Source organism: Talpa occidentalis, unplaced genomic scaffold (assembly GCF_014898055.3).
Source record: "Talpa occidentalis isolate TD23 unplaced genomic scaffold, MPIMG_talOcc4v2.1 talOcc4.8, whole genome shotgun sequence".
Taxonomy (NCBI): Eukaryota; Metazoa; Chordata; class Mammalia; order Eulipotyphla; family Talpidae; genus Talpa; species Talpa occidentalis.
The window spans coordinates 77,867,757-77,880,212 of NW_023605194.1; the positions used below are offsets into that span (position 1 = coordinate 77,867,757).

At 40.5% G+C, this 12,456-nt stretch overlaps 1 protein-coding gene across 5 annotated transcripts; it reads left to right on the plus strand.

Moving 5' to 3' along the window:
- The first annotated feature begins 2,225 nt into the window (after positions 1–2,225).
- On the plus strand, positions 2,226–11,823 carry ZNF281 (zinc finger protein 281). 5 transcript variants are annotated; one of them, XR_005122490.2, is made up of 4 exons: positions 2,226–2,254; positions 4,980–5,021; positions 5,993–6,040; positions 6,498–6,616. XR_005122490.2 is itself a non-coding variant. In XM_054690269.1 (3 exons), the coding sequence occupies exon 3, from the start codon at positions 7,036–7,038 to the stop codon at positions 9,715–9,717; it is 2,682 nt and encodes an 893-aa protein (XP_054546244.1). In that variant the 5' UTR covers positions 4,980–5,021; positions 5,993–6,040; positions 7,018–7,035; the 3' UTR covers positions 9,718–11,823. The 5 variants fall into 5 exon arrangements, 3 of the variants coding, with proteins under 3 accessions (XP_054546244.1, XP_037352410.1, XP_037352411.1); XR_008549929.1 differs by lacking the exon at positions 6,498–6,616 and having other exon boundaries at positions 5,993–6,224; XM_054690269.1 differs by lacking the exons at positions 2,226–2,254; positions 6,498–6,616 and adding an exon at positions 7,018–11,823.
- Positions 11,824–12,456: the final 633 nt, after the last annotated feature.

Below are 12,456 nucleotides of genomic sequence, written 5' to 3' on the forward strand. Positions count from 1 at the left end.
CTGTGAAGCTATCCACAGCCTCTGCAGCACGAGTTCGATCCCCTGCCAGCCAGAGAGCAACCCATATGGTACAGCAGACCTCTCCTGTCTTGCCCACTGCTCCCCTCAACAGTGTATTTCATTAGATCCTCCTGTTCTGCTCCTTACTCTGTCTCTGATGAATCCTCTCACTCCATGCACCTCTGGCCTACACCCCAGTTCTTGTATGCATAGATAAATAAATCTTTAAAAAAGAAATACACTTGAAACCCCCTTTCATCTTTTTTGTTTGACTTTTTTGTGGTCTTGATATTAAATTTATTGGACTCAAGAAAAACACCCACAATCAAATCAAATCAATGTTTTGTTTGTCCATCTTATATTTATATCCTCATCCATGTGCAGATTCTGTTTTCTGTATTTACAGTTCTACACTCCATAGAATTTCATCCCACCCTTTCTAGTTTGCCTGGGTCTTACTTGCTTCCGACTCACCCCCTCTCTTCCTTTCCACTGGGAAATCAGTGGTGATATAACAATTTGGGGTGCATCTATCCACACCTTTCTCCCATTTTATTCCTTATATCTGGGGAGGGGGAAAGGAGAGTTCCCTTCTTTGTTTTATACAAATGAGACTATGTAACACACATGTCTTTCCCTCTTGCTTTTCTCATTATCAATGCATGGGAATCTCTCCAGGCTAATAAACACAGCTCTAACTCATTCTTTTGGCTGCCTAATATCCTAGGGGATGAAGATACCACAATTTATTCAGCCACTCCAGTGTTGAAGGGCATTCCGATTGCTTTCCGTTCTTTGCCACAACGGAGTGCTGCAGCAAGCAACCTCAAACACACAGCTCCTCGTACACTAGTGCTTTTGTTTCTATGGGATAAAGTCTCCTAAATGGGAACTGTTTAGAGAAGGTAGGTTGGAGCGTGATTTATAAATAAATAAAAGCACACAGCACAGTGCCATACATTCAAAGAAGTTCAGTAAATGATGATAACGGCAAGGATATTTGTCTATGCGGTTACCTAGCAGCCTTTTGATGGGAAAAGATATGTTTCCCAGCAACTAGCAAGGATACATCATTGAATGAGAATTTGTAAAGAAAGTACAAAAGACAGAGCCTGGCACATAGCAACTGAGAATCAGTGCAGCAAAGCGTATTTCCTGTTGTCCTTCCTGGCCAACTTCCCCTGGTAGAGGACCAGGGGTATTTGGGACCCTTTTTCTGGATGCTGAGTCCCTGACCTTATGAGCTAATCACACTGCAATATGCTTTCAACAATCCTCAGTTCTGAAAGGACTCACCAACTGCCTTCCCTTGAAGCTGGTGACTTAAAAGTTAGGAAAGTGTCTATTTAAGGCAGTATATTGTGAAAGAGCATTATATTAGGAGTCAGAAAACGAATCCTGGGTTCTGCCAACTTGTCATGCTGCGGCACCTCAAGCAAGCCTAAAAAAAATCCCCTTTGTAAAATAGAGCTAACAATACCCAAGCTACCTACTTTGCACTGTTGTAGGGAGGGACAAATGGAATTATGCAAATGAAAGTGCTAAGAGAGGAGCTATACATCTATTAGCATCTATTGTTAATGTTATTCTGATTCTCTTGTACCAAGGATAGTGGCATTTTTCCTGTTCTTTGTATCACCAGGAAAGAACATAATACCACTTAGAAGAAGATTGATTTTGTGGCAATCATGGAGTATACGATGAAAGTACAGAAGAATCAATATAAAAATAACAAACTGGATGTCAGCCATTGAATCTACTAGTTCAATGGACTTCTGTAACAGTGGAAATATTTACAAAGCTGACTGTTTTGAATGTTTCATAGATAAATGAGAATAAAAAACAGAGTATGATTCTCTTTCCCCTCCCTTTCCCTTAAGTTTCTATTTTTAACGCCTGTACAGTATCAGATGTAATATCCTGGTGTTCTTTCCCTAGTCCTGGCGTTGGCCCATAAAGTACACACATGCTTCAGGAATCCAGCTACATTTGAGATGCTTCCTGCTTAATTACTGTTCTTTCTACTTAAAATTTTGAGAAATTGGTACTCGGCAGGTAAGAATACTCTGTATACATGGTGGATGGCTATGTTTGTAGATGGAATAGCAGACACTGCCTGACACCTGGGGTCATTCATTTCAGAAACGTGGCACATTTTCAGCCTTCAGTAGCACAGAATGTTGGTATAAGGAGTTCCAGAAACCTCAGTGCCAGTTGAAGTTTGGCAGTTGGTTCCTTCCAGCTGTTTTTAAAGGTATTCTTTCTGCAGAAATTTGAAAGTGGCTCATAGTTAAAGCTTACGATGTTTAGATTTAGCTGTTTCTGTTTTGATTCTTTCCTTGGGAAAGAGAAAACGGGGCCTTTATCCAGTCGTACAGGGTTTCTGAAGCTCTGTAGAGTTAGATCTAAATTGTCACAACTGTAAATAGCTGGTAAAATCAGTGAGGGGGGAAAGTCAACCTGTGTGAAGCATACAATTAAATTATTATTCATGTTGGACTTTCAACAGTTGTGGGGGCATCAGGTCAACAATGCAAGAAAAGAAAGGCAGAGAGTGCTAGAAGTGATTTAAAATCTCAGGCTTTTTGAGGGTCTTTACAAGTCATTTTGGGGTTTGATTTTCATAGTCTTAAGTGTGCATCTGTTGAAGAAAAAGTAGGAGAAAAAATTGAGATTGAAGCAAACTTTATTTAAAATTACTTTTCAGTCAAAATCCTGTTTTCGAAAGGGAGATTTTTATTGTTGATAATTTTACATTACCTTAAAGGATTAAGTGTATTAAAATAGAAAATGGATAATGAGTAACAGAAATGTAGTAAATACTGGGACATGCGCCTTATTCTCCTCACTCTTAGGCACAAGAAAAACTCTGATATATATTTTTTCACTCTGTTCTTTTTGAGAAAACTGAATTTACAAAATGTATATGATGATATTCATTATGAAACACTTTGATTTTCAAAGCATATAGATTTCATGAAAACAGCTGTTCCTTAATATAGATAAATCATAGGGAATATTATTCAATATATAAGAAATTGTATTCAATCAGGAACTCACCCTATTGCACAAAGCAAAATACTCCTATCTCATTCAATAAATAGAATGGAGATTTGAGTGACCTGCTCTTAATTTTACATCTATGTAACACAATATGAAATAAAGAATTAGCAGATACTAAGAGAAAGAGGACTTAATTTTCCATGTAATTTTTTCATAAAGCAGAAAAGAAATATTTCTTTTTGAACTATCTAGAATAGGGGTAAACAAGTAGCCTATAAAATGAGTAGCATCTAAGCAGTTTGAATTTATTCTCCACTGTGTAAACTACTTGAAGAATGTAATTGAGTGTTAGTATCCACTTTTGGGACACCACATCTACACAACCAATAAAGTTCTCACTTGAATTTTTAAGTTTATAACCTAAGTGGCAATTTTTGATTGTTCAAAACACTTCATTAATCTTTCTTCCTAATATGAACACATGTACTGCAATAGTTTTAGTTTTTGAAATTTATATGTAGAGAGTAGTACTGAAAAGGATAATTGTAACTAATGCAGAATAATAATATAAAATGTTGCAAGATATGTGTGAACTCTGGGTACTATCTTAATATTTCTGTAAATCTAAAATTGTTATTAAAAAATAGTCTATTTTGGGGCCTCCCTGGAGGCACAAGGGGTTAAGACACAACCCATGAAGCAATCCGCAGCCACTGCAGCACGAGTTCGATCCCCGACCAGGGAGCAACCCACATGGTGTAAGCAGACCTCTCCTGACTCGTCCACTGGTCCCCTCAACAGTGTTTTTCAGTCAATCTGCCTGTTTTGTTCCCCACTCTGTCTGGTGAATCCTCTCACCTCCACCCACACCTCTGGCCTGTACCCCAGTTCTTGTATGCATAAAAAAAAAATCTTAAAAAAATACTCTATTTTCAAAGAATTAATGGCTATGGAAAAAAGTCTATTTTAAAAGAAAACAAAACTTATTTCTGTTTTATTCAATCTCCTTGCTCTAGGATTTTCCCCCATTACCTATAAGATGTAAGCATTTGGGATAAAACAAATATTAAAACATTTCTATAACATTTTTCTTCAAAAGTGTCTTATTATTTAACTCCAGAACCCTTTCCAGATTTTAGTTCAGATTGCTATTTAATATTTTGTTTATAGTTCCTAACATGAATGGTACAATATTTTTACTATCCTCTGTAAGGAAATTTTTTTATCCTCTGTAAGGAAACAAAATCGAAAGTGTCCTGCTTTTATCTCTAATAACTTTAAACCATGTCATTTTTATTTGCTTAAAAACTAAGATTTTAGTTTAAGAGTGAGATTTGATTTCTATTTTACAATTAAGCATTTTCTAAAGCTAAGGACTAATAAATGGAAGACCTTTGAAATTTTTTAAATATATAGGAAATATTTTACAACAGCTGATAATGTAAAATTTTATCTCAACTTAAATTGGCATTTTAAGTATTATTTAAAAACAACTCACAATTATTGCTCTAAGTGTATCCTTTTAACTGTTTTATACTTGAATATTAAATTCTTTTCACCCTATTTAAGACTGTAATATTTTAGTTGCTATAGTCTAAAACAGTGCTTAGAAACACTGAAGCTTAGGGTTATTTTTATGATACATTAATGACATTTTCTGAATTTAATTTTTTCATTACCCAGCTATCTTTCAGAGACTGGCATATTGATTTTTCTAATTAATATGGTATGACCTGAGATGTTGTTTTCATGTTCTGTTTCTAAAGAATTGAATAGCACAACCACTATAAGTGATGTGCTGGTATGTTATCTTATAAATGCTCAAGGTACAGCTTCTAATGTTGAAAAATCGAAAAATAAATTGACCTTGATGAAGTGTGTCTTCTTTTGTCTGTTCCCAGGAAAGTTTATTTCAGGTATTTCTACTGCTGAAATGATTAGCGTTAACAGCCTTTTCCCTCCATTTTATTTTACAGGGTCTCTTCATCTTCCTGATATATGGGGTGTACAACACAGAGGTAAGTCTGCTTGGAGTATCTCAAGGCTGACAGAGTGAATGAGAGAAATGACAGGTTTCTTATCTTGATAACTGAGGAACAAAGTTGGCTTTTCATATGGGTGTCCTACTGCCCTTCATGCTTGGACTGGCTTATGTGCATCCCAGCTTACCATTTACCACTGACACCCTGAATAAAGGGACAGCCTCATTTCTCATGGGCCCTAATATTTTACTACTGCCTTAAGTTTTTGAATTTTCGGTTTTTAACACTTAACTGTACTTGACATTATTCAAGCTTCACAGTTTAAGTGCAGAATGCTTATATGTAGTTGCACAGAGTAGAAAAATATTAATAGTTCTTTTCTAAAACTGTTCATTACATGTTGTCCTTTTAAGTTTTTAGCAGGCTTAGAGAGGCTAATAGTTAATAATCTTTATAGTGTCAATTGTGAAATATCTCAGAGCTGTTGTAGTTCTTGTTTAGAAGCTATTTAGCTAGAAATATTGTGAGAAAATTGATTTGCAATTGCATTAAAATATACTGGGTAAAGATATCATAATCAAATTTCCAGTTATTCCATAAAAATACCTGTGATTTATAAATACTGTCAGGGATGTTGCTGGTTTAGATTTTTGCAGGCTAATAGGCTATGTACACTCAGTGCCCCGTGTACATAGGCACTGAGTAAATATTTGCTTGATTTTGTTACTCTTTGATGTCACGAATTTACTGTGTCATTTTCTCTTAAGGGAAAAATTGGTAATTTTGCAATTGTCTCTCAGTATTCTGCACAGAGCGGGTGGGAGTGGCAGGACAGAGTGGATCCTAGCACAGGTCTTCCAAAGGCCTGTGAGTCCACTTTTCCCAAATAACCTGAGAGACCAAGCAGCAAATGTGACAAACAGACTCGTTAGCCAGGCTGAGAAGGTATGTGGGTATTTAAATAACATCTGATGATGATGAAGTATGCGTGTGGGCGTGTTTTACAGGCTACTGCACCTGGATTACACCCAGTTTCCTTTTCCAGTAGCCTTCAGGTAGGTTGGCAGTAAGACAATTTTTTTTTTTTTTTTGCAACGGTACCTATTGCGGTTTCAAAGTAGGCTCCTCCTATAAATGCAAAGGATATATATGCGCCCACTATTAAAAAGTTTCCAAGCTGAGGGGTAACTGTAGCGATCTGTTTTAATAAATGTTGAGCATTTGAAGTTTAATGCTTTTATGTAGAATCCAAAGGGCCCTAAGTGAACCACTCTGGCTTTGGACTTTGCTTCAGTACCTGGGCTGCAAACTGTAAAGTGAAGTCCCAACAGTCCGTCCTCGGTGCCCCCCAACACCTTCCTCCTCGCCCCCCCTCCCCGCCCCGCCCCGCCAGTCTTTCTCTGCAGATCCCACGCCACGCCGCAGCCCCGTCCCGCGGCAACTTCCCGCCCCTTAAGTTCCACCTCCTCAGCGTCTTCCCCCAGAAGCCCTCACCCACGTCCTCCTCCCCAGGGCAGCCCACCAATCACGCCCATGCGCCTCGGAAGCCTCTCTTTAGAGGGGCTCCAAGTGCCCTCCCCTCCAGCCCAGGCCTCTCCGCGGCCCAACCGCCCCAGTGATTGACAGGCGGGCCGGGCGGAAGCCGCGGCGCAGGCGCCCTGGCGCCGTCGAGCTCCCCTCTGGCCCGGCCGGGGAGTTCCCAGCAGACACCGCGCCGCGGCTGCGCAGTGCCGGGGAGGATTTTAATTCCATTGTGGAGAGGACGGCGTTATTTTTATTAACTGGAGGCGACGGCGGCTGCGGCGGCGGCGGTACCCGTAAGTGTGGCCGGCGGGCCGGCGCGGGCGCGGGCGCGGCCTGGGGGAGCCGCGGGGCCATGCGCGCCGGCGCCGGAGCGCCCGGGCCGGGGACGAGCGCTGGGCGCGTTGCGGTCTGGGCGGCGGCGCGGCGGGGTCCCGGGCGCTGCGGTGGTCCCGGCCCGGGGCCCGGTTCCACCCCGTCCCCCCTCTCCCCTCTCCCCTCCTCTCCTCAGCCAGGCCTCCTCCGGGGTATGAAAATCGGCAGCGGGTTCCTGAGCGGCGGCGGCGGCACCGGCAGCAGCGGCGGTAGCGGCCCCGGCGGCGGCGGCGCCAGCGGCAGCGCCCGGCGGGCAGAGATGGAGCCCAGCTTCCCCCAGGGTATGGTGATGTTCAACCACCGGCTCCCCCCGGTCACCAGCTTCACCCGGCCGGCGGGCGCGGCCGCCCCTCCCCCGCAGTGCGTGTTATCCTCCTCTACCTCCGCGACCGCGGCCGCCGAGCCCCCCCCTCCGCCAGCCCCGGACATGACTTTCAAGAAGGAGCCGGCGGCGTCTGCCGCGGCCTTCCCCCCGCAGAGGAGCTCCTGGGGGTTCCTGCAGTCCTTGGTCAGCATCAAGCAGGAGAAGCCCGCCGAGCCCGAGGAGCCGCAGTCCCACCACCACCATCACCACCACCACTATGGGGGGCTGTTCGCTGGGGCCGAAGAGAGATCTCCGGGCCTAGGAGGCGGGGAAGGGGCTGGCCACGGCGTCATCCAAGACCTCAGTATTCTCCACCAGCATGCCCAGCAGCAGCCAGCCCAGCACCACCGCGATGTATTGCTCAGCAGCAGCAGCAGCAGCAGCAGGACTGATGACCACCATGGCAACGAGGAGCCAAAGCAGGACACTAATGTCAAAAAGGCAAAGAGGCCAAAGCCAGAATCTCAGGGAATCAAAGCCAAGAGGAAGCCAAGTGCATCTTCCAAACCTTCTTTGGTTGGAGATGGAGAAGGTGCCATCCTCTCCCCAAGTCAGAAACCTCATATCTGTGATCACTGTAGTGCTGCTTTCAGAAGCTCCTATCACCTGCGGAGACACGTCCTCATCCACACAGGGGAAAGACCTTTCCAGTGCAGCCAGTGCAGTATGGGTTTCATCCAGAAGTACCTACTGCAGAGACATGAGAAAATTCATAGTAGAGAGAAGCCATTTGGATGTGATCAGTGCAGCATGAAGTTTATTCAGAAGTACCATATGGAGAGACACAAGAGGACACATAGTGGAGAAAAGCCATATAAATGTGACACTTGCCAACAGTATTTTTCGAGGACTGATAGACTGTTGAAGCACAGGCGCACATGTGGTGAAGCCATAACTAAAGGAGCCGTTAGTGCAGAACCTGGGTCACCAAACCATAACAATATGGGTAATCTGGCTGTGTTGTCTCAGGGAAATACAAGTTCTTCAAGGAGAAAAACAAAGTCAAAAAGCATAGCTGTTGAAAATAAGGAACATAAGACTGGTAAAGCAAACGAATCACAAATCTCCAATAATATAAACATGCCGAGTTACTCGGTAGAAATGCCAGCCGCGTCTTCCAGCGGTGGCATGATTGGCACTGGTATAGATGAACTACAGAAGAGGGTGCCAAAATTGATCTTTAAGAAAGGAAGCAGGAAGAATACAGATAAAAACTACCTTAACTTTGTGTCACCATTGCCGGACATAGTTGGACAGAAGTCCTTGTCTGGGAAACCAAGTGGCTCACTTGGCATCGTGTCGAATAATAGTGTGGAGACTATTAGTCTTCTCCAAAGTACAAGTGGCAAACAAGGTCAGATAAGTAGTAATTATGATGATGCCATGCAGTTTTCAAAGAAAAGACGATATTTACCAACTGCCAGCAGCAACAGTGCCTTTTCTCTCAACTTAGGACACATGGTCTCCCAACAGTCCGTCATTCAGTCTGCAGGTGTCAGTGTTTTGGACAATGAGACCCCCTTGTCGCTTATTGACTCCTCAGCTCTAAATGCTGACATTAAGTCTTGTCATGACAAGTCTGGAATTCCTGATGAGGTTTTACAAAGTATTTTGGATCAGTACTCCAACAAATCAGAAAGCCAGAAAGAGGATCCTTTCAATATCACTGAACCACGTGTGGATTTACACCCCTCAGGAGAACACTCAGAATTGGTTCAAGAAGAAAATTTGAGCCCAGGCACCCAAACACCTTCAAATGATAAGGCAATCGTGTTACAAGAATACTCCAAATACCTCCAACAGGCTTTTGAAAAATCCTCTAATGCAGGTTTTACTCTTGGACACGGTTTCCAGTTTGTCAGTTTGTCTTCACCTCTCCACAACCACACTTTATTTCCAGAAAAACAAATATACACTACATCTCCTTTGGAGTGTGGTTTCGGCCAATCTGTTACCTCAGTGTTGCCATCTTCATTGCCAAAGCCTCCTTTTGGGATGTTGTTTGGATCTCAACCAGGTCTTTATTTATCTACTTTGGATGCTACACATCAGCAGTTGACACCTTCCCAGGAGCTGGATGACCTGATAGATTCTCAGAAGAATTTAGAGACATCATCAGCCTTCCAGGCCTCATCTCAGAAATTGACTAGCCAGAAGGAACAACAGAAAAACTTAGAGTCCTCAACCAGTTTTCAGATTCCATCTCAGGAGTTAGCTAGCCAGATAGATCCTCAGAAAGACATAGAGCCTAGAACAACATACCAGATTGAGAACTTTGCACAAGCGTTTGGTTCTCAGTTTAAGTCGGGCAGCAGGGTGCCAATGACCTTTATCACTAACTCTAATGGAGAAGTGGACCATAGAGTAAGGACTTCAGTGTCAGATTTCTCAGGGTATACAAATATGATGTCTGATGTAAGTGAGCCATGTAGTACAAGAGTAAAGACACCCACCAGCCAGAGTTACAGGTAAGGTCCCAAAAGTGACCAGGCTGGAGGTCTTCTAATGTAATTTTGTTTTATTTTGAGAACACTGCCATTGGAATGTTTCTACACGATCCTATTAAGAATAATGTAATGCCCTTTCAATGCAACTTTTCATATTTAGTTTATTTTGTTAGCGTGATTTTAGCTGTTTGTATTATGATTTTTAATCCAAATCAATAGATTAAAAATAGTTTGACATTCAAAGTGACAATGTTTAGCAATCAAATTTACGTGTATAGATCGTCAGGGAATAGCCCAAAAGTTTTAAAATGCAAAAAAAAAAAAAAAACCCACAAAAAAACAAAAACAAAAAACAAAAAAAAAACACACAAAAAAACTTTGTTGCTAGGATTAAGGTTATTCTAATTGCTTTACTCTCAGGAAAGTGTAATAACGCATGGGAATTCTGTACGTTATCACTGTAATGGAATATCCAATTTACAGATAGTATGATATACATTTCATCATTTAAGTAAGGGATCGCAAACATTTCAAATTGCTCTACCTGGGCTGATATGATATACATTTAAGTAAGGGATCGAAAAACATTTCAAATTGCTGTCTCCATCTGGGCTGATCCAAAATTCTGAGATATTGGCTACCTATATTTTGTTGCAGCTTTTTAACTGTACTCTGAACTTCCAAACCACATTCATTCCAGCCTGGTAGAACAAATATTCTTGGATCTTTGATCAAAGCCTGGAATGATAGCTTTAATAAAAGAAGAAGAAAAAGAAAAAAAAAAAAGCACCCTCTCTTTATCCCAACTTCAACAAGGCTGTAGTTCCACTAAGAGTCATCTGTCATCTGGTACAGGGTTGAAGCCCAAGTGGTTGGTTGGTTCCAGTATTGGAACCAAGTTGGAATGAAATAATTCTTTGAAATTTGGGTATGCGTTCTTTGTTATACATGGCCTAAAAATACTGTCATCTTGTCTGTGCTATTACATAGCACCCACACTTGTGTTTTGCTTTTCTAAACCTGTCCTCTTAGAGTTCTGGGCTGGCCTTGTTCCCTGTTCTGTCTTGACAATTTTAATTTTAGAATGATTTGCATTCAATTGGTAAATTCCTTATGCATTTTACATGCCTTGTAGCATCAGAATGCTAAACCATAGGATAAATATCCCTCCCTACTTTTTTTATTTAAAAAAAAAACCTATACAGGTTTCCATGTATAGTTAAAACCCTGCATACTCACAGCTATAGCTATTAATAAGGTTGTAATTCCAACTGGTGACAGAGCTAGTGTGAGGGATAACAATGACAACATTCTTATGCATTTTAGTAGTGGCATCAGAACCTCTTTGTGAAATTGCAGCCTTTAATGTATATTTTAAAAGGGTGCATTAGTCAGTATTGTACAGGGGTCTTGTAAAGTCATCAAAACTTGCTATGAACGCTAATTGCCATTTGAAGCTACTGGTAGACAGTGGCTCTCTGCTCTAAACCACTTTTTAGCAATTGTATTTTTTTCCTGATTATATTTTTTAATGTACTTTGATGTTTATGCTGATGAGTTTTTATGTACTTTTGGTGATGTTTCAGTCTTATGTACTCTTCTGGCGTCAGAAAAGTACCACTGGTTGTTTGCAGTCTTATTGTGTAATCAGCCTACCACAGGCTTCCATGTATAATAAAGTAATTAATATTGTGCAAGTGTAAAAACACTTCTGTTATGAAAGCAGTGTTTGGAAAATAAGAAATTATTAAAAATGGTTACAAAATACTAGTTAATTTCCTTTCCCCACTTTCCTCCCTTAAGTCTGCTTTACCAGCTAAAGGGTCACCTATTTGTTATTGCAAGATTCTTAGAAAATGTGTTTAATCCTCTTAAATACACTCAGTACTAAAACGTCTGTATTTCTTCTTTTGGTAAGTGCGGTAAGTTCTCGTGGGTACAGAATTAAAGCTGTAATCAAAGGATGGAGAGGACCTTTACCACTGTATCTCTTAAGCTGTATGATTTTTTCCAGTGTTTTGTTTTATACAGGTTTTGACTTTCTTTAACTTTTATTGTGTGTACTGAATACTGCATATGTATTATTCTGATTGTTTGCTCTAGTTTACTACCAATAAAAGACCTGTTAATCACAAAATTGAAGAAAGGAGATATCACTTAATATCCAGCTTTTTATGATTTTCAGATTTTCTGTTAACTGCATTTCATGAAATATTCACATCCGTGGTATAACCTGTAGTTGAGTGACTTGAATTTTTATTGTATATTTTTTTAAACTTAAGTGTTTCTTATTTATAGGTTTATTTTATTTGGAAATTGGTTTAATATTTTCTTGGTGTTTCAGGAGCACTGTAAGGAAGGATAGACATTTAGTATGTAAATTGGATGTTTTATTAAAATTGGGTTAGCCATCCTAAATATCATTCCAGAGAGATTATTTATTGAGGCTTTATTTCAAATCAGATTTCAGTATCTCTTTGGTTCTAGGTGCATCTTTTTTTTTTTTTGCCTTGAAAATGATTATAAAATAACAGTATAACCAATAAAGATGCTCTTGAATATTTTTAGTGGGACAGCAGTTGTTAGAGTTAACAATGTTTTTAAATGATTAAAAGTATATATTAGAAGGAAGGAGCTAAGCCGTAAATGTTGATTATGTAAAAGTGATGTTTGAAAGTAAATATGTTAACTTTTAAAGATGAAGGAGAAGAAATTGTAGATGGCTGTAAAATCATGAGAAAATTACTTTGAAATTTAGTGGCTT